Below are 27,193 nucleotides of genomic sequence, written 5' to 3' on the forward strand. Positions count from 1 at the left end.
AACGTGCCCAACACTGCTGTGAGGCAACAGTGCTAACCACTACACTATTGTGCCACCTATTAGGCACAGAAAATTTCTGTTATGTGAAATGTTATTACATTCATTCATTTATTTATATGAATGTATAAATAAATGTAACCCTGAAAAAGTAGACTATTGTGTAGTCCGTACATGTATTTGTATGATTCTTGCAATTATTTTAACTAATCACCTGCTGTTTTTTTAAATTATGTATTTGTGGTTGATTAGTGGAATAAAGACCTTGCTACACACTTTTGAACAGAAGTCTATCAAGCTACTCCATCAGCTCACGTTATCTTCTCTGGCTTTATAAGTCAGCCTTTATCCTTTACCTTTTCGCCATTATGCTTGAGCCTCGTGCGATGCCGTAGTTGCCTACTTTTGCTCCACGTCGGCATCTGCGCAGTGTTCATCTTACTTGCGAAATGAGAAACGACGTCACAGAACCACCAATACTGTAAACTGGATGCAGGTCCAGATAATAATAATAAAATAAAGTTAGAAACTCTGGGACGTTACAACTGGTGTCAGCAGTCATGTTTAAGAAACTTAAGAAGAAAATTAATGAAGAACAGTCACCACAAAGGAATGTCCTGTCACTCCAACAGGCCCAGGTCAGTAGTGAGCTTAGCTAATACTCCAGCTTATACTACTAGCTGGTCGGCAAAGTAACTTCATCTTGTAATTTGTGTCACAATTACAGCATTATTTCTATTATAGTTAGCACCTCTGAGGTGCTATTACAGGGAAAAAAAAAACTTCTTTTTTTTTTTTTAAATGAACATACGCTGTTGTCTTTAGCAGAGTCAGGGTTACTATCGAGTGACGTTGTGTTTTGACCTGAAGTCTGTCCGATGACTTTTAAAGGGACGAGTAATGCTTCTAAGCTTAGTTTAGTTGTTTGGTTGAGTCTGTCACGGGTATCTGCACTTTAATCTTTTACAGCCAAGTGCATTGTCAGAGCAGCGCTATTTTTCTCACTTACATTCCAAAACACATTTGGTGTTTCGACGCTGGACTGCTTGTGATTATGAAGCGTTAACTAGTCCGAGCACAGGACTGAATTAAGGGTTGTTTTACAATCAGGGTACAAAGTTCAAATTGATTCAAACTGGTTCTTGTACCAGTTTTTAAGTGAAGGACAAGTTAAAGAACAGATAGACATGTGTAATAGTTTGTATTATAACAAGATTAAGTGTAGCTTTAAGCAGGGCTGGGAGAAACAAATGAAGTGATTCTCGGAGAGGACATTTTTTTTTTTGACAATTCAGAATCCACTACTTCCATAGTGCTTTTAAATATAAAGCTGTAAGCTTTGTGTTGGTTGTCTCTAATATTTATGTCCCAATATCTTGACCACATTTTAGGATGAAAATAATTTTAGATATGTTATTTTATATTGAAAAATTAGCTGTCTCGGAGACGACATTTTGTTGACACAATTACATACTAATTTGATCAAAATAGTCTGAAAACTTACTGGCATTCAACATTAAAACTTAACTATGTTTCCAATGATATGGAACCAAATATTTGTTTTATGGTATAAAGAATGATTTAAGTGCATCCCTTTTGGAGCTACCTGTGGTCAAAAAAGCACTTTTTCTAAATGACATGAGTAATTTTGCTAAATATGACATATTGCCATACATTCACCAAAAATAACGTTATCACCAATTTTTTTTTTGCATGGTAAATAGAGCTATCACAGGGCTACAATAAACAACCAAATTTATTTAGTCAAGCCTTTTGATATTGAAGATAAGTGTTAAATGTGATTTTCAGCTTGCATACCCTGATTGTAAAACAACCCTTAAAACAGCCAGTTAAAGTTCCGCGCATGCACAGCTCGATTTCCTTATAACCAAAGTCCTTATAAGCTCTGTTGCTCCTCTTTAAAGTCAGGCTCAGGTGAAACGAAGGATGTCAAACGAAGCAAAAACCAGCTTGACAAGCTAACTGTTCCTGATGACAGAGGTCAGCAGTTATTCTTGTTATGTCGCACATAGTTCATCTCATTCTCATCTTATTATCTCTAGCTGCTTTATCCTGTGCTACAGGGTCGCAAGCAAGCTGGAGCCTATCCCAGCTGACTACGGGCGAAAGGCGGGGTACACCCTGGACAAGTCGCCAGGTCATCACAGGGCTGACACACAGACACAGACAACCATTCACACTCACATTCACACCTACGGTCAATTTAGAGTCACCAGTTAACTTACTGTAACCTGCATGTCTTTGGACTGTGGGGGAAACCGGAGCACCTGGAGGAAACCCACGCGGACAACATGCAAACTCCACACAGAAAGGCCCTGGGGCTCGAACCCGGACCTTCTTGCTGTGAGGCGACAGCGCTAACCACTACATCACCGTGACGCCCTGTCGCACATAGTTATCTAGCAATTTGATTAAAGCCTGATAGTCACTGCGAGAGAGAATCATTTATAGTCCTTGCGTAACTAGAGCGGCAGCTACAGTTATCGACACCTTAACGATCTTTTGGCCATTGCAAAAGTAGAAAAGACTTGCAGTACGTAAATTGTGCATGAATAACTACTCAAACTTCCACTGGGGGGAGTTGATTCCCGATTACTTAGCGTATCAGATCACGTGACACTGTTCCACAATTATCATCACCTTTGTCCACAGTTATCGACACCATTCCACAATTATCGACATCCAGATGATTATTTTTTTTAAAAATCGGTATGTGGTATTAAGTTAACAAAAGTAATTTAAAGTTTGTTTTACATAGACTTATATTTAGTATAAAATATATCTTATATAAATATATAGATGTCTGTGCTTATGTAAATGAGGAAGTAATTCTAATGTTTGTAAACAGATGAACTGATATTGTTTGACCTGTGTCAGAAAATCTTTTTGTTCCACTTTCTACCGACTTTCTAAGTATTTGTAGATCACATTTTGTTAATCATTTGTTGTTTGTATTAATTTCTAGTTTTGTAGTTTACCAATAAATGTCAACAGTCAATTGATATTGTAATCACATGAAAATCCAGGTCAAAGGTCTCATGTCATTCCTCGAACCAAAGTATAAACTGTCTTATGATATTGTAACGTGGTAGATATTTACAACAAACTGCAAAAAAAAAAAATTCTGAATATGATAGAAAAATCTGAATATTTCAAGCATGTAATTTTTTAATTCTGGTCTAATTCTATTTGATTCAGTAGGATTCCAAATACTGTACAAGTATTCCATTCTGTTACGAATCAGGAAAAAAACCCTTATAAATCACAGCACTTTTATCTACTTCAACAGTGTTGCACAAAGATCGATACAGAACAGTTGTAAATGTCACTTAATTCCACAGGGTGTTGATAATGGTGGACACTGGTGAAAGTGATCAGTATTATCGACACCTCACGTGACTTCTCAAACACGTGTTTAGATACAAAATAGAGACTGTCAAATGAAAGAGTAAGAAACAAAGTAGGTTTCGACAAGGATATCATGAAATATTGGTGAATTTGATAAGCAAAAACATGTCCATGATCTTTTCACCGTGCTTACCTGCGATGATGACGTCCGGGTTTTCCTCAAATTGCTGATCATGCTTAAAAAAAGGTTCCGTCTCGGGTAATGAGCTGTGTCATCAGACAACAAGATCAAAGGGTGGGTGGGTGTCTTCTGATTGATTGATTGATTGATTGATTGATTGATTGATTGATTGATTGATTGATTGACCAATAATAACTGTTGTAACTGAAACTCACCTTTGTAAAAAATTTTATTGGTAAATCTGAAAAGGTGTCTATAATCATGGACTGTCAATAATTGTAGCTGCTGCTCTATTAGTTAGTTCACCCAGTTTGAATCAAAGTGAAATTTGTACTTTTGGTGAGTTTGCTGGTTTGGTTCGATGCCACGTTTTCCCAGATCAGCACACACACACACACACACACATGGTATGATGATTATAACATATTGTTGTGATCCACTGAACTTTTAAAGTGAATCCTGTTCTTAATGGAAGTTACTTGATGTTGGCTCAGTATGGAAATCTTTGGTGTTTGATTTCAAAAGCAACATCCAAAGAGTCATTTGAATGACTCCATATATTCATACCCATTATGGATAGGCCTTTCGCGATATTCTATATACCGATTTATCATACAGTAAATGAAAATGAACTCAGTAATTTTTTTTTTTTACCGCAGTTTTGGCATTTACGTGCTGTACATCTACATAGGGAAGTCTCCAGAGTATTAGCTTGACCCATTGCCTGAATAAAACACCGCGTTGTTTTCTGTCGTCTCATGCGGCTCTCTGTAAGAGGCGGGGCCTCCCAGCATGTAACAGTTATCCAGCCAGGGTATCCACTGAATGGGGAAGAGACGACAACAACACGTTGCTCCGTTGTACAGACCATAGGCGTAGAATTGGGTATGGATGTGTCCCTACTAATATTTCTGATTGAAGAAAAAAATCACGCTCCGTGCACGGTACACAAATGGTTACTGTAGGTTTCCACTGGGCGAAACACTACTCAAAATTCACTCATGAATATTCGCTCTGGGGGCATGGTCGCGAAAACAGCAAACAAGTTCAGCTACCATGTCAATTAGCAAGTGCGGTTGCAGTGCAGTGACCGGCTGCTAGCTATCAAGCTAGCAAACTGTCCTTGAGGAATGTAACATTAGATTAGCTCATATAAAATTGATCAGTTAACAACGGTTCGTATTCAGTGTGTAAAAACAACAACATACAAATATGACTGTTTTCTAAGTTTGTGTGGCATGTAAATAACAATCCGACTGGATACTGACAACAACTGGTGTTCATTAAGGTCACAAAGACATTATTAAATCATATCAAATTGTGCTAATGTTGGCTAATATTGCACCGAGTCTTGCTTGTGAAGTGCCTTCGAACTTTAGCAGCCTGCTAACCCTTAATTTGAAGTGCTTCAGTTAAGACCTGCAGAGTGCCCTGACCAAGTTCGTGTAACATGACACATGTAAACGACAACCCAATAGTGACGTGGACGTTGTTCGTGGCCCAGACACCTTTTAATCAAATACAACATTTTCACGTAATAAGCATAACAGCCTCCGTCTTCTTGATCAGAAGTTTTTGGTTACTCCCGCCTCTCTTTTGAAAACGTCACATACCGAGTACATACACATGCTGAACTGATTCGTTTTTGAGGGGGTTCATTTGAAAGCGGTCGGCTAAAAACTTTTCTCTGTAGAACCCTGTCACTACCTTCTCTCCCTCCCCTCTCCGCTCTGGGCTCAAGAAGACAACAAAAGGGCAATAATATAACAACAACCAATCAGAATTCAGATACATTCTGTTACCAAGTAAAATTGTAACCTTTCAACGTGTCAAAAAAGTTCGAGACCGCGTCCTGTTCTACCATTAGATCAATCGCACATCAGCTTAAACTAGCATTCTAAAACTAGTTAAAAATCACACAGAAGATAGCCTACTCCCCCTGCCAGCCTAATGTAACGCAGTGTTTAAGGCTCTGTATGTGTTTAACTTCCATTTATGTGGGAAAGGAACATACACCCTCCTGACAGTCAGTGCGTTATTCGCTTGTAAAACACATTTGCAAATTGGTATAATGAGTTAATCATCACATGCAAGATTTGCAATTAATCAAATGAATTGCATATTATTATTCATGAATTACTACAGTTCTGAACTTCAAATTTTAAAAGTCTGGACTTTGGAGAAATAATGGATACTCTTTTGGTGGAACACAGCAGAGCAAAATATTTGTGACTCACTAATGTTGACCTGAAGTTGGCATCACTGGGGGTTGGCATTGGGTTTATGTCCCCACCAATGTTAATACCAAACCTACGCCCTTGCCTACATGTTATCTTGTTCTAATTGTTGTTACTTTTATCCAAATGACAGCTGGCGATATGTTGTTACTTTGCACTTTTTGTTTATCTAGGGACTAATCTTTGAGAAACTGGATTAGCAGAACGTTGTCTGAAGAAAAGTGTCTTTTTATTACCCTGTGCCAAGTTAATATTTACTTGAGTGCAATTTTTAAGAGCCATAGATTGTATTTTATTTATTGATTTTGTTGTGAGTGGTTTTGTTTGATTGTTGTTTTATTTCTTTAGGTTATTTATTTATATTTATATATTTTTTACGTTCCACTGTTGAATTGAATAAGTTGACTTAATTAAAAAGTTTACTGTTCTTTGAAAGGGTGTATTTGCATGGTCATTATTATTTTACTAGTGGCATAAAATTATCTTAAAGATGTCAACAATAATATCGTTTATCGCAATAATTTCTGAGACAATATATCGTCCAACAAAATTTATCGTGACAGGCCTAGTTATGGATATGGATGTATTCATTTTTCCCCATTTTTCTATGATACCAATATCAGAGCATTGGGTGGTACCCATTACTGACAGTTTGCAGTAAACAAGTTTACACTTTGTAAACCTCTGTTGCTAAGTTATTTGGCACACCAGAGGTACAATGGCAGTGTGTGTTAAAAAAACTTTCTATCCTGTGTATTGTGCTACGAAAAAAATTGTTCCGTGCAGTGAATGAATTTACAAACAGTTCCACCCGTGTGATACAGTTAGTTCTGTGTGCGCGCGAGAGACAGAGCCACTTGTTTGTGTGAAGTGAGGGTTTATGTGCATGTGTGCGAGGTGACTCAGTGGTGCATTGATATCAACCTGGTAGTTGTAGTCTATTGTGCGATTTTAAAAAATAAAAATAAGAAAATTGTCCCCCCATTTGCAGGTGTCAATAGGTATTACACTCTACCTAGAAAGTGAGTGTCTGGCACTTTCTAGGTAGCAGTGGTATAAATAATATTACAAATTAAGCTACACACACACCTGGTGTGGAAATAAAAAAGAACCAAAAAAAAAATCACACTGATCATAAAAAAATTAAAAGTTAAAAAAAGAAAGTTATGTTGAGTGTGAAAACTCTTGTTCAATACATTTCATTTCATAATTGCAACCGCATGTGTTGTATTCATTGTTGCAAAACTTGTTCTGTAAATAGTTCGTTTGCTATCGTGATCAAAACCATTGATCTGAAGCTCAATGCTGATGCTGTCCTGTAAATAGTTTTCTCATCTCATTATCTCTAGCCGCTTTATCCTTCTACAGGGTCGCAGGCAAGCTGGAGCCTATCCCAGCTGACTATGGGCGAAAGGCGGGGTACACCCTGGACAAGTCGCCAGGTCATCACAGGGCTGACACATAGACACAGACAACCATTCACACTCACATTCACACTACGGTCAATTTAGAGTCACCAGTTAACCTAACCTGCATGTCTTTGGACTGTGGGGGAAACCGGAGCACCCGGAGGAAACCCACGCGGACACGGGGAGAACATGCAAACTCCGCACAGAAAGGCCCTCGCCGGCCCCGGGGCTCGAACCCAGGACCTTCTTGCTGTGAGGCGACAGCGCTAACCACTACACCACCGTGCCGCCTAAATAGTTTTCTAATCAGCAATAAATATAACAATTTCTGATCAACCCATATCAACTGCATGCTTAAAATAACATACTGGTTAAAGTCCCTCCCGTTTCAAGACAACCAGACCCACTTCCAGGTTAAATCCCGCCCACTTCCGGGTTAGGCCCCGCCCACTCCGAGTACGGATACAGATGGTTAACAGATACAGATAATGCTGTACTTGCTCATCCCTAATAGAGACACAGATGAACTTTCTCACACACTAGTGACACCAGCATTTTGTTATGCGGAGTACACGTTTTTGTTACCAAATTGGTTTTGGAGCAGCGAGAGTAGTGATCACAGGTTGTTGTTTAGTAAACAATTGAGCTGAAGGTTTTTTTTTTTAAACCTCCGTATCTGTTTGACTGACAGTTATATTGTAGTTTTTCCTTGCCACTGTCGCCACAGGCGTGCTCATTGGGGATAGATTAGGGATAAAATTAGCTCATATTTTAAGTCGTTCAAATTCTATAAACCTGCTTTGCGACAATGTTTATTGTTAAAAGCGCTATACAAATAAACTTGACTATTGATCACTGAGAACATTGAATTGGCATGAAGTTGGCTAAATTAAAAAAAATAAAAAGTAGCATCTGATGTAATAAACTACTTTTATGTTGGTGTAGCTTAGCTTGCTATATTTCTCTGGGGGCAGTGTAGTGAAGCTTCATTTAATGGTAACTGGTAATTTAGTTCACTACCCTTTCCAAGTAGCTTGCTAGATGGTGAGAAAATGAAATGTTATTTTCAAATGATAAACTGACACCGAAAATGATCCCATGAGGAAGAAACTGAAGAACCACTACCAAGTGAAATTAAGGGTGAAACGAAAGAGAAATTTTATAAATACATCAGAAAACATTTCTTGTTAAAATTTGGATTTTTTTGTGCCCTGTATGCAACATTTATGTCTTTTGCCAGTCACATACCTGCTTAAGTGACTTTGCATTACTTGTTTTTGAGATGGTAAGACATTTTATACTTTTGCTAAAATTTTGTGGCTTGTGCTACAAAACTATCAACCTCAGTAGTACCAGTGCTATGGGGGTAATAAATAAACGTACAGTCCCGAGATTTATGGCCTGATCAATGGTCAGTGTGGGCACACATGTTCATTGTATAATGTTTGACAGCGGATTAAATCAGAAAATATGATTTGGGTTATTCTCTCAAAATCTTGGTTTCAAAAATTTCAAACATTAGATTTTAAAAAAGACTTGAATGAAGAGATTTCCTTTTTAAGCATGAATAAAGCATTAATAACAAGGTCTGAAGTGTTTGTGAGCATGAATTTTAAAAATTACTGACACCTTTTTGAGCATATTTTCCAAAAGAAGACCTTATAGTGCTAGTATTACAAAAATGACATCATAAAATCCCAGGTTTTCTGTGTGTGATAAGCTCAAAACGGTTGTAATCAATAAAAAAAAATTGGTTTGAAAAATAATTTTTTTGCGTCTGACTTCTGTTCCAGAAATCACTAAAAGCTTGTCTGCCATTAGATCGCAGCGATTTACAGGCCAGCGGCGCTGAATGTGTGACATGTGCCACTGCCTTCTTTTGTGTCCACACTGACTCTATAATAATCTCTGCAATGGCGTGCGTTCTTGATACTAATTCTTTTGAAAAAGATGACGAAAGCTACAAGGGGATGGTGCACAAGTATCATAATTTATATTATTTTATAACTTTATTTTAGGTATAGTGTGTGTGTGTGTGTAGTAGGAAATCTCTATAGTAGGGAGCATTGAGTGCTGTTTTATGCCCTGGTCCCACAACACTAAGTATAACTACCGTATACCTATAACTGTAGCTATGACAATACCTATATCTGAATTTAGTTCCAGTCTGGAGCAATCACACCACAACTATAATCCTAACTACTGGTTGTTGGTTTTCATGGGAAAATGTAGCAGTTGTATGCTGTTTGTGTGCACACTCAGTGCACTGAGCAGCACACAATGGCTGACAGTGACCGTGAGGAAGAGCTGCTTTTGATGCTCATTTTGCACAGAAGGCAAAGCTGAAAGAAGAAGAAAAGGAGAATCTGGGTTCATGAAATCCTGCAGCACACAGATGATGGCTAATCTCAGACGCCAGACACTCCTGCATATAACAGACCCACTCGACAGTCAGTGGCATGACACATCTATATACATAAGACACATGCCTGTGTGTTTTACTTTGAGAGTACTAATAAATGAACCTTTAACACAAACAGGTAGCCTAAACTATGACTGACACATTTTATCCTGTTTACAGTAGCGTTCCCACCGTGAAAGAGAAACCAATCGAAACCGAAAGAGTGAAAGTGATTATCATGCCGTTACCATGCGAATATTCTTTTGTGAATGTGTAAGTGGGCGTTCAGTGCTCTGACTCCGGTGTGTGAGTTAGGCCCTGTCCACACGGCAACGGATTCAGGTGACTCCGATACAATTGCTTATCGTTTAGGCCTGGCGTCCACACGGCACCGGCGTTTTGGGTGCCCAAAACGCAATCTTTTTGAGAACGGGTTCCAGAGTGGAAAGATCTGGCAACGTTGCCGTTGTGAAGTCGTCTGGATGAGTAGAACGGATTTGTTTACGATGACGTCACAACCACATGATTGACTGTGAGTGCTTCACGCCGGGTAGAAGTGTAACGAACTCGATGCGAGTTGTCAACAAATCCTATAACTTGGTTCATGAAATGCGCTTACAAAATATTTTCACTGTGAATATTTATTGTGTAATGGTGCAAAGTGAGAGAGACTCTGCCCTTAGAGCAGAGTCAATCCCGCCAGCAAAAATAGAGAAAAAAAGGAGCGATCTCACCTCTTCAGATGTGGGTTTAAGTCCTACAATACATTCCTCAAAAAGGGCGTAGAACAACAAATTAATCTATCAACGTGTATCATTCAATTTATTCCGGACCATTAAAGACGCTGCCTTCCGCGTAGAATCATACGTCATCCTCGTCGCCATATTGGATAGGTCAAAGCGGAGAATAAAGATTCATGTGCTGCGTTTAACTGTACCAACAGGTTTACCGTCCAAACGAGATCACATGGGATTACCTTTCACAGGTGAGAAACAACAAATTAATCCATCAACGTGTAGCATTCAATTTATTCCGGACCATTAAAGACGCCGCCTTCCGCGTAGAATCATACGTCATCCTCGCTGCCATTTTGGATAGGTCAAAGCGGAGAATAAAGATTAGCTGCGTTTAACTGTACCAACAGGTTTGCTGTCCAAACGAGATCACATGGGATTACCTTTCACAGGTGAGACTGGAAAAATACTTTTCATTGTATTTGGTCATTATAATGTAATTTTACAAACAGATTTTCCTGACTTTGTGGCTAATATGAAGTCTCGCTCATAATAGTTTATGCGCATGTGTCCTTACTTCTTCTATTGTTCTGGTGTCTCCGAAGGGACCGTCTTACAGCGCCCCTAGAGGTGTGGCATGTGTATTGCATCGTTTTCAGCAAGCGTTGCGTTGCCATATGGACCTGATATTTTACTGATTGTTGCCCATTTGGACGCGATATATTTTTAAATAACATCTCGTTGCCGTTGTCGTGTGGATGTAGCCTTAGATGACTAGTTTTATGTGTCATCTAATTTAGGTAATTTAAAAACATGTATATTATTTGGCAGTGGGCACATAAAGTGTATCAGACATGAGACCTCATGCTGCAAAATCTTTTTTACATGATCTATAATAGTATTTGTGGCAAAGTGTGTGTGTATGGCTGTGCGCTATAAAATATTGGTTTTAGAGCTTGGTTTTAATCTCGTGCAGCGACACGCACATTACACACATTTGGCCACATACTTACTAGTCATACCCACTCTACTGCCGATGATGTTCCATACAGCTTCCTTTTTGGCTGCATTTTTGCACAGCTTGTGCTTTTTGTCATAAAGCATGGGATTCTTTGACACTTCTATAATCAGCTTCTCCTACATTGATGCAACAAGGATGTACAAATGTGTTTAGGAAAAATAGCACATGCTCAGACATCGCACATAAGCAATTACCCGATTGGTCACATGTTTTATTGGATCAGGTTTGGAAAAATCGCTCCAGAAGCAATTTCACCGATACTGATAAACCCAGACCTGGGCTGTAGGTATCGTTATCGGTCTGGTGTGACTACCAACCACACAAACTGCAGGGGACTGATTTATTTATAGTTATCGTTACAGTTGAAGTTCTAGGTATCGGTATTATGGGACCCGGCCTTTAGGCACACCAGAGCCATTACATTTTTAGGAATGCAATGGATTTGAAGTCAGATTAAATAAATAAAGGAAATAAAAAATAGCACAAAGAAATAAAATCTGTATATGTACCTCCTGAAACAGTTATTGGAGAATCAACCATCTTTTTAAATGTGTTCACCCAGTTGTTCCAATTGTGTTTTCTTTTACTTGATGTTCTATCCTTTTAATTTTGGACCGTAGAGCTTTCTTATCTGATTTCAGAGTTATCACACTGTAAATTGGAGGAAAAAGATGTACTTGATGACAATGGCTGTCTTGTAAAGTCTGGAGTGAGAGTTGCAAAAGTACTTGAAATGAGAGTGGAGTTGTAAAAAAAATCTTTTACAGATGCAGAGATAGTGATTGTAGTAAAACTCAATAACGGTAATTGCGTGCTGAAACACCCCCCACCCCCCCACCCCACCCCCCACCTAACGTAGCACAAAATAGAAAGGGTCTACATGGTCCTAATTGGTACTTCTAGAACCAGAAAATGTTGTTGTTTTATGAGCAATTTAGTTTTGGGGGTGAACCCTAACAAATTCCTGGCTGCTGCACGCTTGCTGCACACGGCACAACACATCTTCCTCTCTCCAAGGTTCAACTATCGTGCTCGGAGTACAAATCGTGAGGTCGCCTACACCCTACGTGATACCGAGGCTAGTAGAGCTCATGGATACATTGCTTCTATATTGCTGTATACAACCCTAAAGATGCCCAAGTGTTTGGCTGTAAAAATAAGCCTGATTATAAAAGCATTGGACACAAAAAGTAAACACACATACCCAGACTTGTGGAGCATTTTGCTGCATATAAACGCCATCGCTGGCCATTGATCATTCATTTGAAACAGCACCATGTGAATATAACGGACACTGCTGCTCGGGGGGGTGTCATGTAAACCCTGCTCCTGTCTTTATTTGAGCAGCCTTTCGCTGGTAATTCAGATAGGGCCAAAGCTATAATAAATGCCACTGGTGTTTTTATAGCAGCGGATCTGCGACCATACTCAGTTGTTGAGAACACAGGTTCTAAACACGTGCTGAAGGTGATTGAGCCTTGGGATGAAATTCCTTCTCGTATGCATTTCAGCCAGAAATTCATCCCAGCCCTTTTATGAACAAGCAAAAGCTGCGATTGTCCACGATTTTTCCAAGGCATCTGCTGTAGCACTCAACTGATGCATGGACATCCAGAGCTATGAAGAACTACTTAACTGTGACTGCCCATCACATCACCCCGAGTGGAACATGGTAAGACATGTTCTGCAAACTCGCCCCATTTATGAACAGCACACAAGCGCGAATCTGGCAGAGGAACTTAAGGAAGCAGTTAGAGTGGAAGTTGGAGAGGTCAGGAACAATAGTTCCTGTCACAACAGAAAATGCTAGAAATATTGTCAATGCAAGAAATGAAGTGGGACCTGGCCCTCAAATTGGATGTTTTGTGCACACAATTAAATTAGAGTCACAGAAAGCAACAGGCTCAACCATGTGTCTCGAGTGCCAGGTAGAATCAGAAGGGTTGTGTCCACCCCTGCACCCCCCCCCCCCCCACACACACACACACCCCTCCTCCCGTAGCCCAACAGCTGCACACACATTAAAGAGCCAACAGGAGATAATATACAGTACCAAAACACACACTTATTCATGATGTCACCACATAGTGGAACTCCAATTATGATATGCTTGAGAGGTACCTTGAACAGCAAGCAGATGCGTACTCAGCACTCAGTGCGTTTACATGCACATAGAGAAAATCGAATTTCTGCCGTTGCTCATCTGAAATCGAAGTTCTAAATGGCATGTAAACACCTTAGCTAGGCTGAAATTGAACCGAACTTGATTTCTCGCAATCGAGCTACACGACCTAGATTATGCGATTTCTGCCGAGCTACTTAGTGCATGTAAACCCTATCGAGATACGTATTCGATCTACTTACTTCAGCACTGCCCCTTCCGGAAGTGACGAGTGACGAGACCACAAGCGGGAAACACAACAGCCTCGGTCAGCATGACACGTCACCTTAGCCGCCCACTTTATTAGGAACACTTCTGTTCGTACATACAAACTACAAACACTCTTCTTAGAGTTTAGAGTTTATTTTATTTTTAAAAGGGACAGTGTACAAATTAAACATTATCCTTGTGGTAAGGACAGATGTCTGTACCAGGTTATAGCAGCACATGCTATTTTCCGCCTGTAGTCCCTTTGTTTATACTCTTGAATAGCTCCTCTTCATGACAACAACCGGAAGTGTACCAACACGATGGGGCGTGTAGCGCCACCTGTGGCTCGGGTGCACAATGCACCTCACTCAATAGCTCGATTTCACAGTATGCATGTAGGATTGGATTTCTCTGGCACCCCTGCTGGGACCCTTTGCTCGATTACCGACAGCAGCTCGATTTGGATGCGCATGTAAACGTACTGACTGACAGAAAAGCCCTCAAGACGAAGAGACATTATCAGCGGTTTGCAGCAATATTATATACTTTTTTATATAATATATTAAATAAATAAATAGAAAGACTGACTTGATTGTATAAAGGATATGGGCTTTGGAACACTGTTGTCGTTAAACACCGTTCATTGCTGCATCTACAATGATCCCAGGGCTCGACATTAATGGTAGTCTAACTGTCTGGGGCAACCAAATGTTTGTTCTGAACAAGTCAAATCTGCATCTATCTGTCCGACGGGACAAGTTGAATATTTGTTGAAAATCGCCATTTTTATCGTAATGAAAGCGTTGCATCTAGGGCTGCAACGATTATTTTGATAATCGATTAATCTGTCGATTATTTTTCGATTAATCGATTATTAATCGGATAAAAAGGAAAAAAAGCAAAATTTGATTTCCAGCATTTTATTTAATTAACCAAACTGTCTTTGTTCAAAAGTTGTTTCCAACTCATGAAAAAATTAAATGTATGCTACATTGAGTACAAAAAAAATAAAAATAAAAATTTTGTAGCAGCTGAATTAATGTAAAGAAAATAAAATCACATAAAACATAAAATCTTTTTTTATATAGTGCAACCACCATTTCTTTATATTGTTTTGTCAAACAAAATCCTATTGAAATCTTGAATTTTAAGATGAACAGTTTAAATAACTGTAATGAAAAACAAAGACCATCTGTTTTTATACAGTGCAGAGAGCATTTCTTTACATGTTCTGAAACAAAAACCTGTCTCCACCTTGAAATGAGCTGATCAACAATTAAATAAATAAATAAACTTAATAAAACTCAAACAGATTTTAACAGGCTTTTCCTATTCATCAAATGGCTCTTCAACAACAGGCCACGGAGGTAGAACTATGGAGGAAGGGTTCTGCAAGAATACAGTCACTTGCACTCACTCACAATGAACTTTGCATTGCAATGCAAAAATGTTAACATGTCCACATGCTCTGGGCTGAGACTGGCTCTCCTCTTGGAAGCTATGTTGCCTGCTGCAGAGAAGAGGCGCTCTGATGGTGTTGAGGTGCAAGGGATGCACAAGTAGGACTTAGCTAACCTAGCCAAGGTGGGATATCTGTTCTTGTTAGCCTTCCACCAATGTAATGGATTTTCTTCCTTGGCAAGGGGCTTCTCTCCAAAGTATGTGAGGACTTCGTTCCTCACTTGGCTGTTGAGATCCTCAGCTTCCCCCTCTCTCTGATCTTCCTCACTGCTGGTTCCAGAATCGAGCAGTGAATCAAGAGTTGTAGGTCCTGAAGCAGCTTTAGTAATGGTGGAGGTGGCACTGGCTTGGTCATGGACATTCTCATCCTGCTGCTGAGGTTCTATCTCCCGACTTACTCCGAGTGCATGTGTTTGTATTTTGTTTTGCACGTTAAAGACTTGTTCAGGAGTCAGAAACTTCAATTTTCTGAACCTCGGGTCCAGTGCAGAGGAGAGGATCACCGTGCTTGGTGCTGTCTCTGAGAAAGTAATGGAATTTTTCCATCGCTGTTGAAGCTGCTCTGTAGCAGTCACTTGGAAAGCCTGTACTGCTGCTGACTCAAATGCAGCACTCTGGGTGGACTTCACTAGCCCCTGCACAAGTGGAGGTACTGTAGAGATTGTGGTATATTTTTCCCCACTCATAAACACAGTGGCACATTCAAATGGTTTAAGGGCTGTGGAAAGCTCTTCAAGCAGGCCCCACTGGTCAGCTTTTAAGTCAAGGTACTGTTTGTCCCTCTGTGTGACAGTTGAGTTGGACAGTGTTGCAGTTACAGGCCACCTTTGCTCAAGCAGTCGGCTAACCATATAGTATGTGCTGTTCCATCTTGTGCTTATATCCTGAACCAGCTTGTGTTCAGGTGTACCCATTTGTTGCTGTTTTTGTCTCAGCTTGTTGGATGCTAGCTCACTTTTTTTTTTTTAAAGTGTTCCACAAGACATCTTGCAGCCCCAATAGCTATGTCAATGCTTGAGTGCTTCAATGTAGAATTGATCACCAGTTGCAAGGTGTGACCAGTGCAGCGGACAGAGGACCACCCATGCTTCTCCTCCAGTGTTTTTGCCGCAGCCACAATATTGGCGCCATTGTCATGCACAATGGCGATAATCTTGCCAAGAGGAATTTCAAACCTGGCTACTACCTCCTCTAACCACTCTGCAATGTTCAATGCTGTATGTCTGTCCTCCAGTAGCCTGGGCCCGCCCATCCTAAGCGTGACGCAACACGAGGGCCTGTTCCGAGCTTAGTCTGGCCAGGCAGGCTATCTACAGCATTTCCAAGCTCCCGAAAAATCGGGAACCAATCAACTTTGAGCATCTCCAATGGCCCTGGGTAGAGGTGTGTTCAAGGCAGTGACGTAGTAGAACTGTGACCGGAAGCCATAGATTGTTTACAGAATCTATGCCGGAAGCGCTTCATTCACATCACGAACATGGAGCAGCGGCAAGCCTTTAACACAGCGGTAGATGCTGTATTGAAAGCATTCAACGGGAAGTTCTCATTGAAAACAGAGCAAAGAGCAGCCCTGGAGGTATTTATTGAAAGGAAGGACGTTTTCGCCTTGCTTCCGACCGGCTTCGGTAAGAGTTTAATCTACCAGTTAGCCCCGTCACGTCGCATACGTCAGAGGAAAGAGTGATGTGATTGGTTTAAGCTTCGTCACAGCCTTTTCTGGCTTCGACCAGTAGCAAACTGAGGCATTTCAGGGAGGCGGGTCAACCACGGGCTCTGGGAAACGGTTTGGCTTAATAGCTTGGCCAGACCAATAGCTCGGAGAGCTTTGAAGTCACGTTAGCCAGGCTAGTCCTCCAGTGGCATGGTGGTGAGGCAGACTGACTTCATGTCCCAGTCATCTCCTATGTAATGGCATGTAATACCAAGGTAGGCTTCAGTGGCTACACTTGTCCATATATCAGCGGTGAGAGCAGTTTTGCTGTTGGTGGCCTTTATGGCACTCTTCACACCCTGGAATGTATCCTGGTATTTCTTCTCCATCAGTCTGGTGAAGTAGGTCCTTGAGGGAAGAGTGTAACCAGGGTTGAAGGTGTTTAGCATTTTCCTGAATCCTTCCATTGATAGTGGCCTCATGTCTGTAACCAGCATATTCAGGATACCATCAGTGAGAACAGCTGATTGCTGTGGTGTGCAGATCTTCCTCAAAACATAGTCATGAATGCTGGGCTGTTTTTTTCTGAGGTGAGAGAGAAAGTGTAGTATGAGTATGCATAGAAGCACAGTGAGTAAAACATATATCTTTTTTAGTTAATAAGGCAAAATGAATTTAAATAAATGGACATTGGGTAATGCTGCCATGTGCTGACAATAAAAGGGAAATGTAATTAATATATATTTGACCAGATATTGCTCAAGTTTCTGTTATGAAGAAATGAAGGATTCGCGTTAAACTGTCCCTGAATAATTGCATAAAATAATCCAAAAACTTCACAGTCATGTTATCCACCTGTGTCTCTGACTTAATTTCAGCTAATTATCGTCAAATATATCTACAGTTTCTGGCAGATTTGTGTCCGTTTTGACGGACAAACACACGATTTCAAGCCAATTTAAAAATAAACTTAATGGACAGAAATGCTCTCTGTTTTCTCCAGTTTTGTTGATGGATAAGTGATACGTTAACTTACTACGAACTTACCGTGATCTCCTTTACCCATGGCTCCAACGTGCTTCCTCTTCAGGTGCTCATTCAGCGATGTTGTGCTTCCGTGCCATGCGAGATCAGCTCTGCACATTTTGCACCTAACGCTGTTCTTTGAAGGCGTTAATGTAAAGTGCTCCCATACTTTTGACAACTTGGGTCGGACATTTTTCTCTCTACTAACGTTAGCCTCCTCCGCCATTTTTCAAACGCTTCTTCCAGGTGAGCTACACAAAGCACTGCATTGGTTCGCTTCTCCTGCTTCTTCTTTTACGGCAGTCGGTATCCAGCTTAATGGTGCTTTACTGCCCCCACATTAGGGAGTAGCAACTGCACTTGTGTATGATAACGTAGACCCAACTAATCGACTATTAAATTAGTTGCCAACTATTTTAATAATCGATTTTAATCGAGGGCGGCATGGTGGTGTAGTGGTTAGCGCTGTCGCCTCACAGCAAGAAGGTCCTGGGTTCGAGCCCCGGGGCCGGCGAGGGCCTTTCTGTGTGGAGTTTGCATGTTCTCCCCGTGTCCGCGTGGGTTTCCTCCGGGTGCTCCGGTTTCCCCCACAGTCCAAAGACATGCAGGTTAGGTTAACTGGTGACTCTAAATTGACCGTAGGTGTGAATGTGAGTGTGAATGGTTGTCTGTGTCTATGTGTCAGCCCTGTGATGACCTGGCGACTTGTCCAGGGTGTACCCCGCCTTTCGCCCGTAGTCAGCTGGGATAGGCTCCAGCTTGCCTGCGACCCTGTAGAAGGATAAAGCGGCTTGAGATAATGAGATGAGATGAGATTTTAATCGATTTAATCGATTAGTTGTTGCAGCCCTAGTTGCATCAATAAAGTTCCAACAAAACTAGTTAATTTACCGCAGTCCAGTTGTGTTGTTGTTTACAAAATTCCAGGGAGGTGAGTACAGCAGGTGTGTGTGTGTGTGTGTGTGTGTGTAAAAATACCTATGTGGTAATGTCTAATTTTACATTATTAGACTTTGAATTCATTGAAATCGGAGAAATGATCAAATCACTCATTCACTCCTTCCAGCTTATTACTCGTGTGTGGGGTTGCTGCTGTGTGGACCTTCACGTCATATTAATTGGAGCATAATTTTACGCCGGATGCCCTTCCTTCCCCCAACCCTCCCATTTCCGGGTTTGGGAAACATTCACACCTATGGTCAAGAGTAGCCAGTTAACCTAACTGCATGTCTTTGGACTGTGGGAGAAACTGGAGCACCCGAAGGAAACCCACGCAGTGAACATGCAAACTCCACACAGAAAGGCCCCTGCCAGCCACTGGGCTTGAACCCAGAACCTTCTTGCTGTGAGGCGACAGTGCTAACCACTGCACCACTGTGCCACCCCAAATGGTGATGAAATACTTAAATAAAATAAATATCTGTGGTGAATCTTCATTCCATTCAGACATTCATTATATTTTTCTTTTGTATGATCCGCATTAATGATCACAAATATCATAAAATATTTCACAGAAACAGTGTGGGGAAATTAGGAATTTTAAGCAGACTGTCACAGGACTATGTTTTCGAAAAGGCTATATTTTGCTTATAATTTTACTGCATTCCCACTCTAAAAAGGAGAAACAGTCAATATGATACCCACTTGCATCTCTCAAGCAGTGTACTGTTCCAAAGAAGACTGCAGTTTATTTCACATCAAACAAAGTGAATGGTTATGCAACATGGCACGACTTATTCAAAATGCTGATCGTTAAATTTTGGCAAAAGTGCAGATGACTAAATGCCTAATACTCAATACTGATGTGAACAATAAACAATGATGAAAAGAAAAATTGTCAGATGATTTAAAAAAAAAAAAAAATCAGATTACCTGACTGTAACGGTTCAGCGTTTGTGGGTGGAGCACAGAGGACGGCAGGACAGAGATCAGGTTTGACAGCACGTTTATTTGCCACACTTTTCAGTCTGACAATTATGTATGCACTTTTCAGATACATATATACACACACACACACACACACACACACACACACACACACACACACACAGTGCCTGGTTCAGCCAGAGCTCCTCTGCTCTCGCTCTGCCTCCTTAAGTAGGGCGCGGTCACTGGGAAGACACAAACACAGGTTAATTGCTCTCAGGTGTAGTGATTCTGCCACTCACCTTCCCTGACTCCGCCCTCCTGTCACAGACCGGCGCTTGACCACGCCCCCGCTGCCACATACCCCCACCGCCCGACTCAGGCCGGGTGGCCGTCCGGCCTGCAGCCGACTCCCCCCCTTGGCGGGAGAGGAAGTCCGCCACGACCATCTGCGCTCCCGGCCTGTGGACCACCTTGAAATTAAAGGGTTGGAGTGCCAGATACCAACGGGTGATCCGCGCGTTGGCATCTTTCATGCGGTGGAGCCACTGGAGGGGCGCGTGGTCCGACCAGAGGGTGAAAGGGCGCCCCAGCAGGTAGTACCGGAGGGCGAGGACCGCCCACTTGATGGCCAGACACACTTTCTCTATGGTGCTGTAGCACCCCTCACGCACCGACAGCTTCCTGCTTATATACAGGACGGGGCGATCCTCCCCCTCCACCTCCTGGGACAAAACCGCCCCCAGCCCTCTGTCCGACGCATCGGTCTGCAACATAAAGGGGAGAGAAAAGTCAGGGGAGTGTAGAAGTGGCCCCCCACACAGTGCAGCCTTTACCTCTGAGAAAGCCCGCTGGCATTGCTCCGTCCACTGGACCGGATCTGGTGCCCCCTTTTTAGTGAGATTAGTCAGCGGGCTGGTGACGTCCGAATAATTAGGTATAAACCTACGATAATAGCCAGCCAGCCCCAGGAACTGTCTCACCCCCTTTTTGGCCTTGGGCCTCGGGCAGGCCGCAATCGCTGCAGTCTTGTTAATTTGGGGACGCACCTGCCCGTTGCCCAAGTGGAAGCCCAGATACCGTACTTCCACCCGCCCAATCGCACACTTCTTTGGGTTGGCTGTGAGACCCGCCCGCCTCAGCAACCTAAGGACGGCCCTTAGGTGTTCCAAGTGCCTCGGCCAGTCATTACTATATATGATGATGTCATCCAGATAGGCGGCCGCATAGGTGACGTGGGGGCGGAGGACCCGATCCATCAGCCGCTGAAACGTAGCGGCCGCCCCAAACAGCCCAAACGGAAGTGTGACGAATTGGTGTAACCCAAACGGTGTGGAAAAGGCCGTTTTTTCTCGGGATAGTGGAGTCAAGGGGATCTGCCAATATCCCTTCGTCAAATCCAGTGTCGAATAAAAGCGAGCCGTGCCTAGTCGATCGAGCAGCTCGTCAATACGAGGCATTGGGTACGCGTCAAATTTAGACACCGCGTTGACTTTCCTATAGTCCACACAAAACCGGACCGACCCGTCGGCCTTGGGTACCAAGACCACCGGGCTGCTCCAGTCACTGTGGGACTCCTCGACGATGCCCATTTCGAGCATGGTCTGAAGTTCTTCCCGAACCACCTTTTTTTTTTGTGTTCGGGTAGCCTGTAAGGGCGGCTGCGCACTACCACCCCCGGGGGTGTCTCGATGTGGTGCTCTATGAGGTTAGCGCGACCGGGCAGGGGCGAGAACACATCCGAAAACTCGGCCTGCAACTGGGCGACCTCCGTGAGTTGGGTCAGGGAGAGGTGGTCTCCACAGGGGACCGGAGAGGTACGTGATGCCAATGTCCCCTTTTGAACCTCCGGCCCCAGCTCCGCCTTCTCCGGAACCACCGACACCAACGCCACGGGGACCTCCTCGTTCCAGAGTTTAAGCAGATTGAGGTGGTAAATCTGTAGCGCCCCACCCCTGTCCGTTTGCCTCACCTCATAGTCGACGTCCCCGACTCGCCGTGTGACCTCAAAGGGTCCTTGCCACTTGGCGATCAATTTGGAGCTCGACGTGGGCAACAGTACGAGTACCTTATCTCCCGGTGTGAACTCTCTAAGGCACGTACCCTTGTTGTACAGGCGGGCTTGCCGTTCCTGGGCCTGCCGCAAATTCTCCTGAGTTAGGTGGGTGAGCGTGTGGAGTTTTGCGCGCAGGTCCATAACGTACTGAATTTCGTTCTTACTTTGTGAAGGTCCCTCCTCCCAATTTTCCCGCAGCATGTCCAGGATGCCGCGCGGCTTACGCCCATATAATAATTCGAACGGGGAGAACCCCGTGGAGGCTTGGGGGACCTCTCGCACTGAGAACAGCAAGGGTTCGAGCCACTTATCCCAATTACGTGTGTCCTCACTTACGAATTTCTTAATATTTTTGAGGGTGCGGTTGAATCGTTCCACTAAACCGTCCGTTTGTGGGTGATACACGCTGGTGCGGATCGGCTTAATCCCCAATAACCCATACAGTTCGCGCAGTGTTCGTGACATAAACGTAGTGCTTTGATCAGTCAGAATCTCTTTGGGGATTCCAACTCGGGAGATGACGCGGAAGAGTGCCTCTGCAATACTGCGTGCTGAGATATTGCGCAGAGACACTGCTTCCGGGTATCGCGTTGCATAGTCCACCAGAACTAATATAAAGCGGTACCCTCGTGCTGACCGATCTAATGGCCCGACGAGATCCATCCCAATTCTCTCAAATGGGGTCTCGATTAACGGTAGAGGGCGCAAAGGCGCTTTTGGAATGGCCGCTGGGTTTACTAACTGGCATTCGCGGCATGCCGTACACCACCTACGGACATCGCCGCGAATCCCCGGCCAATAGAATTGGGCCATTATTCGGGCTAGTGTTTTATCCTGCCCCAAGTGTCCAGCCATGGGATTAAAGTGAGCCGCCTGGAATACCAATTCCCGGCGGCTCTTCGGAATTAAAAGCTGCGTGACTTGCTCTTTAGTTTGAGTGTCCTGCGTCACTCGGTATAATCTATCCTTCATAATCGCGAAGTAGGGGAAGGATGGGGTGGCGTTCGGCTGGAGCATTTGACCATCGATTACTCTCACTTGGTCAAACGCATGCCGCAGAGTCTCGTCTCGCGACTTGCTCAAAGAGCGTGATGAACGCCTCGGGGTCGTCCTGCGGGCCCATCTTGGTGACGGTGAGGGGAGACGGGCCCGCGGTAGGAGCACTGGTGGGCCCCGCCGACGCGAGGAGGTGCCGGAACGCCTGGCGATCTTCTTGTTGGGCCAACACCAGGGCCTCTAACCGCTCTTCTTGCTCCTTTTGGAGGGTGAGTAGCGCCTGGTGCTGGCTTTGCTGGGCTGTGGCGAGGGCGTGGATCAGTTCAGCAAACGGGGAGGACTCCATGGGGCTGTGAGGCTGCTGTGCTCCAGGTCCCGGGTTTCGGCACCACTGTAACGGTTCAGCGTTCGTGGGTGGAGCACAGAGGACGGCAGGACAGAGATCAGGTTTGACAGCACGTTTATTTGCCACACTTTTCAGTCTAACAATTATGTATGCACTTTTCAGATACATATATATATACACACACACACACTCAGCGCCTGGTTCGGCCAGAGCTCCTCGGCTCTCGCGCTCCCTCCTTAAGTAGGGCGCGGTCACTGGGAAGACACAAACACAGGTTAATTGCTCTCAGGTGTAGTGATTCTGCCACTCACCTTCCCTGACTCCGCCCTCCTGTCACAGACTGGCGCTTGACTACGCCCCCGCTGCCACACTGACATTTGGCAAAATTTGTTTAGGAACATGTAGTGAACTGCCTGTCGTGGTCTTTCAACTATGGGCTGCCACTGTTGCAGAGTTGTTTTCCAGTTTTCTTTGTGAAAAACTCCATAATTAAGCTTCAACCCATCTGTGTTTTGCTCACTCGTACCCAGCTCTGCCATTTTTGCATAAGTTACTCATGAATATTAATTACACATCGCTCAGCCAGTCAATGTGGAATACCCTTCTCTGGCATCAGCTGTGAACTCGGGTCAAGTTCAGGGCCATGGGCTTGCATGGACTGCATTGAATACCTGCTCAAAGGGTATAAAACACATGCATGTTGATTCTAATTTTATACTGTAGGCACTAGGATTTTTTGTTCTGGGTTCCAGGACCCACATGACTGGCCACATTGGGGTCCCTGGCATTTTTTGTGGGTTCCAAATAAATAAATAAATAGATAGATAGATAGAGAGAGAGAGTGTGAGCCATATAGTCGCAGTGTGCCCCCCCCCCCCCCCCCCCCCCCCCCCCCCCCCCGACAATATATGGAGTTAAAGGTTTTTTTGGTCATTCTTTGCAAGCGTTTAACCTGGAATAAAATATGGAGGACTTTCTGTGATGTCACAGATTTTTGTTTATCACGCCGGGTAAACAAAGAAACAGCCATGACAGTTAATAATGAAAATCGAAATGAGTACAGTCAGTACAATCTCTCTTAAATGATTATTTTATACCAGCAGATCGTGTTGCGTTCAAAAGCTGAAACATACAGGGATCACAGATCCATATAATTTACCCACGTTTATTTATTTGTTTATTTGTTCATTCTGCTCTCTCTCTGCGTGTTTTGTATGTGTGCACGCATTATTATTTTTTTTAATGGCCATCCAGTCCATTGCTTTTGAAATACAGACGGACAAATGTGAAAATTAGTGGTAAATGTCAGTCAGTCTGGCCTTGTTTCCCACGCTGCAGAAATTTTACAAAAGTGCCGAACTCCCATATGGTTTGTTTTCATTCACAACATGATTGTCACACTTATGTCCAGCTTGTTTTCTTTCGGTTTCATTTCTTTTAAATTAAGGGTGTATTCAGACCAGGATAGTTCACTTGCTTTGGTCCAAACCAAATGTTTTTTTTTTATTTTTTCATTTTGGTGCGGTTCGCTTTCACGCTGTACATTTTAGTAAGCGGACCAAAATCTGTCAACAAAGCCACGCACCCTGAGGTTGTTCAGCTATTGGTCAGAGAGGACACGCGCACAAAGCGTTAAGTTCAAAAGTAGTCATGGAGGCTTTCCGTGCTGTTATTCTTTTTAATGTCATTAAAGCTATATGTTTTTTCCAGTTTTTACTGTTTTCACAATTGTGCAATTACTATGCTGTTGTACAAGTAATTTATCAACGACGACGACAAAGGGCAAGGCGGCTACGGAGGATAGCGCTGATGAGCGCACATCATGTTGTGACAGTTCTGGCTCTTCACGCAATAGATGAATTTCTTTTTTGCGTCGCTAGTACTGCCACTTTTTGAAAGAATGTCCCTGATTTTAATGTAGGTCTGACGGAGTTTCTTCACTTTTAGCCGACATTGTTCTGGGGAGCGCGTGAACCCCTTCTCCTTCATTTTCTCACTGAATACAGCAAATACGTCGGCATTTTTGTGTGTTCTCTCCAAAAGCTCAGATATGTGGACATCTGCCCATATATCCACAAGGGTGCGCGTTTCTTCCTCGGCCCACGTTTGCCCCCTACTCATTTTTTTGTACTTGCCTACCACTGGTGACTGAACGACCCTTGACAACCGAAACAGTGTTTGCACTTTGCGGTGGAGTGTCAAGACTCTGTTTCCCATAATGCTCGACAAACAACGGAAGCTCCCGAGGTACAAAAAAGCAAAACTGTCAGATTAGGTCCGGTCTGTTTTTACACCTCCAAAAGATCCGCACCAGGGTTCCTTTGGTCCGGACCGAGTCCGACCTTGCAGCTCGGTCTCGGTCCGCTTGTTTGGTCCGGACCAGAGTTCGGTGGTTTGTATTCAGACCAACCCAAAAGGTCTGGACCAAGGGAAATTTGGTTCGTTTGGTCTGGACCAAACAACGTAGGTGTGAATACGCCCTAATTGAGACTTCAAGTTTTACTGGATTAATCAAGATTTAACTTGATTTCTTCCAGAAGCTTTGAATTTGGGTGAGTCTAACTCTTAAAACTGCAGATCAGGTAATGGGTTATAACACCACATACACCGTAATGGGGCATTGGATAGTTTTTTTTATCCCCCGCTGGCCGAAAGGCCCAAAGAGGGATTATGTCGTGGTAAAGTCTGTCCGTCCCAGAAAGGGTTCTCACCTTCTGAAATCAACTCCTCTCAAAATTTTTGGAGGAATTTCATGAAACTTGGCAAAAGGCTTTGTTTCAGACAGTAATATGCATATTGCAATTTCATTTGCAATATATTGTAGCGGGGGGGGATATTGTGCTCTCAGAGCACTCTTGTTTGTGACAGTCAAAGTTTGAGTTTTACTGAAAAATTATAAATCATTAAAGCATCATGATTATCATAATTATTCCTGCTTTTTCATAAACTTTGTTCACGTTCCTGTCATTTAACTAGTAAATACATAGTAATAAAAAGGTTGTGATCGGGACAAGTAAATACATGGTCAGGGCAAGTGAAAAATCTTGTTGCTTGTCTGACTGGACAAGTGGATTAAAAAGTTACAGGGCTTGACATTTTAACTTTTTAATCCACTTGTCCAGTCAGACAAGCAGCAAGATTTTTCACGTGTCCTGATTGTAATCTTATTACTATGTATTTACTAGTTCAATGAAAGGAAAGTGATTAACAAAATAAATTCTTTTCAACTGCGTGTGTTTTTCACCACTTCAGATGGGTTAAATGCAGACAAGGAATTTCATTGTGCTTGAGTATATGTGATGAAGGTTTTTTCTTCATTTACCCACAAATGTATTTATTCCACTTGAAAAGTGTATGGCAAACCAGCTAATGGATTTGGGACACTATGACATCCTAAACTATTTAGTATTTGGCACTTCTAAATACACTGAAGAGATGCTGAAGGCATACAAAAGTACAGATTCCTACCGATATTCCGAGGCCGGTTCCATGCATGCCAGAATGTTATGGGAAATTCCTGATAAAGAAAAATGCCTTACTATGACAAAGTTAAGCTCAAACATGGACTTGTAATAGTAATAAACAAACCAGGGCTGAGCTCGAGCATATTTTTATGGCATTTAGTCTACGTTATCAAGTACGTAACAAACATGCTGCTAGAAACCCACCCCTAACCAGTACTCTGTACAGGTGCAGGAGCATTCGGTCTAATAAAATATGATGCATCCAAAGCCCACATCCACGTAATCTTAACGTTGCACAGAACTTTCACATTAACCTGATATAAAATGTTTACACACACAGGAATGCTTTGTTGGCATCCATTCTTCCCGCTTAACTGCAGCTTGCCATTTTTCTTGTCTTTCTAGGTTTGCCGAGAAGCAGTGAAAAATTAAATGAGGCTTAGCTCCATGTTTATTACATCCAAAGCATTACAGGTCTCTGGCATTGTTCTTTTAGATGTAACTTCAAGTTTATCTGTAGATGTTTACTGAATTGGGCTTACAATCATTCCTGTACTCGTGTACAATCACTCGAGCTGTTATCTGGATGGAGATGCTATCAAAGTGG

At 42.7% G+C, this 27,193-nt stretch overlaps 1 protein-coding gene across 4 annotated transcripts in view; it reads left to right on the forward strand.

Moving 5' to 3' along the window:
- Positions 1-412: 412 nt before the first annotated feature.
- golga4 (golgin A4) overlaps positions 413-27,193 on the forward strand; it is a 202,165-nt gene continuing 175,384 nt past the window's right edge. For all 4 annotated transcript variants that reach the window (XM_060925343.1, XM_060925344.1, XM_060925346.1 and 1 more), the window contains exon 1: positions 413-635. In XM_060925343.1, the coding sequence (XP_060781326.1) occupies positions 558-635 (78 nt within the window). In that variant the 5' untranslated portion in view covers positions 413-557. The remainder of the gene's footprint in view (positions 636-27,193) is intronic.

This window comes from Neoarius graeffei, chromosome 7 (assembly GCF_027579695.1).
Source record: "Neoarius graeffei isolate fNeoGra1 chromosome 7, fNeoGra1.pri, whole genome shotgun sequence".
Taxonomy (NCBI): domain Eukaryota; kingdom Metazoa; phylum Chordata; class Actinopteri; order Siluriformes; family Ariidae; genus Neoarius; species Neoarius graeffei.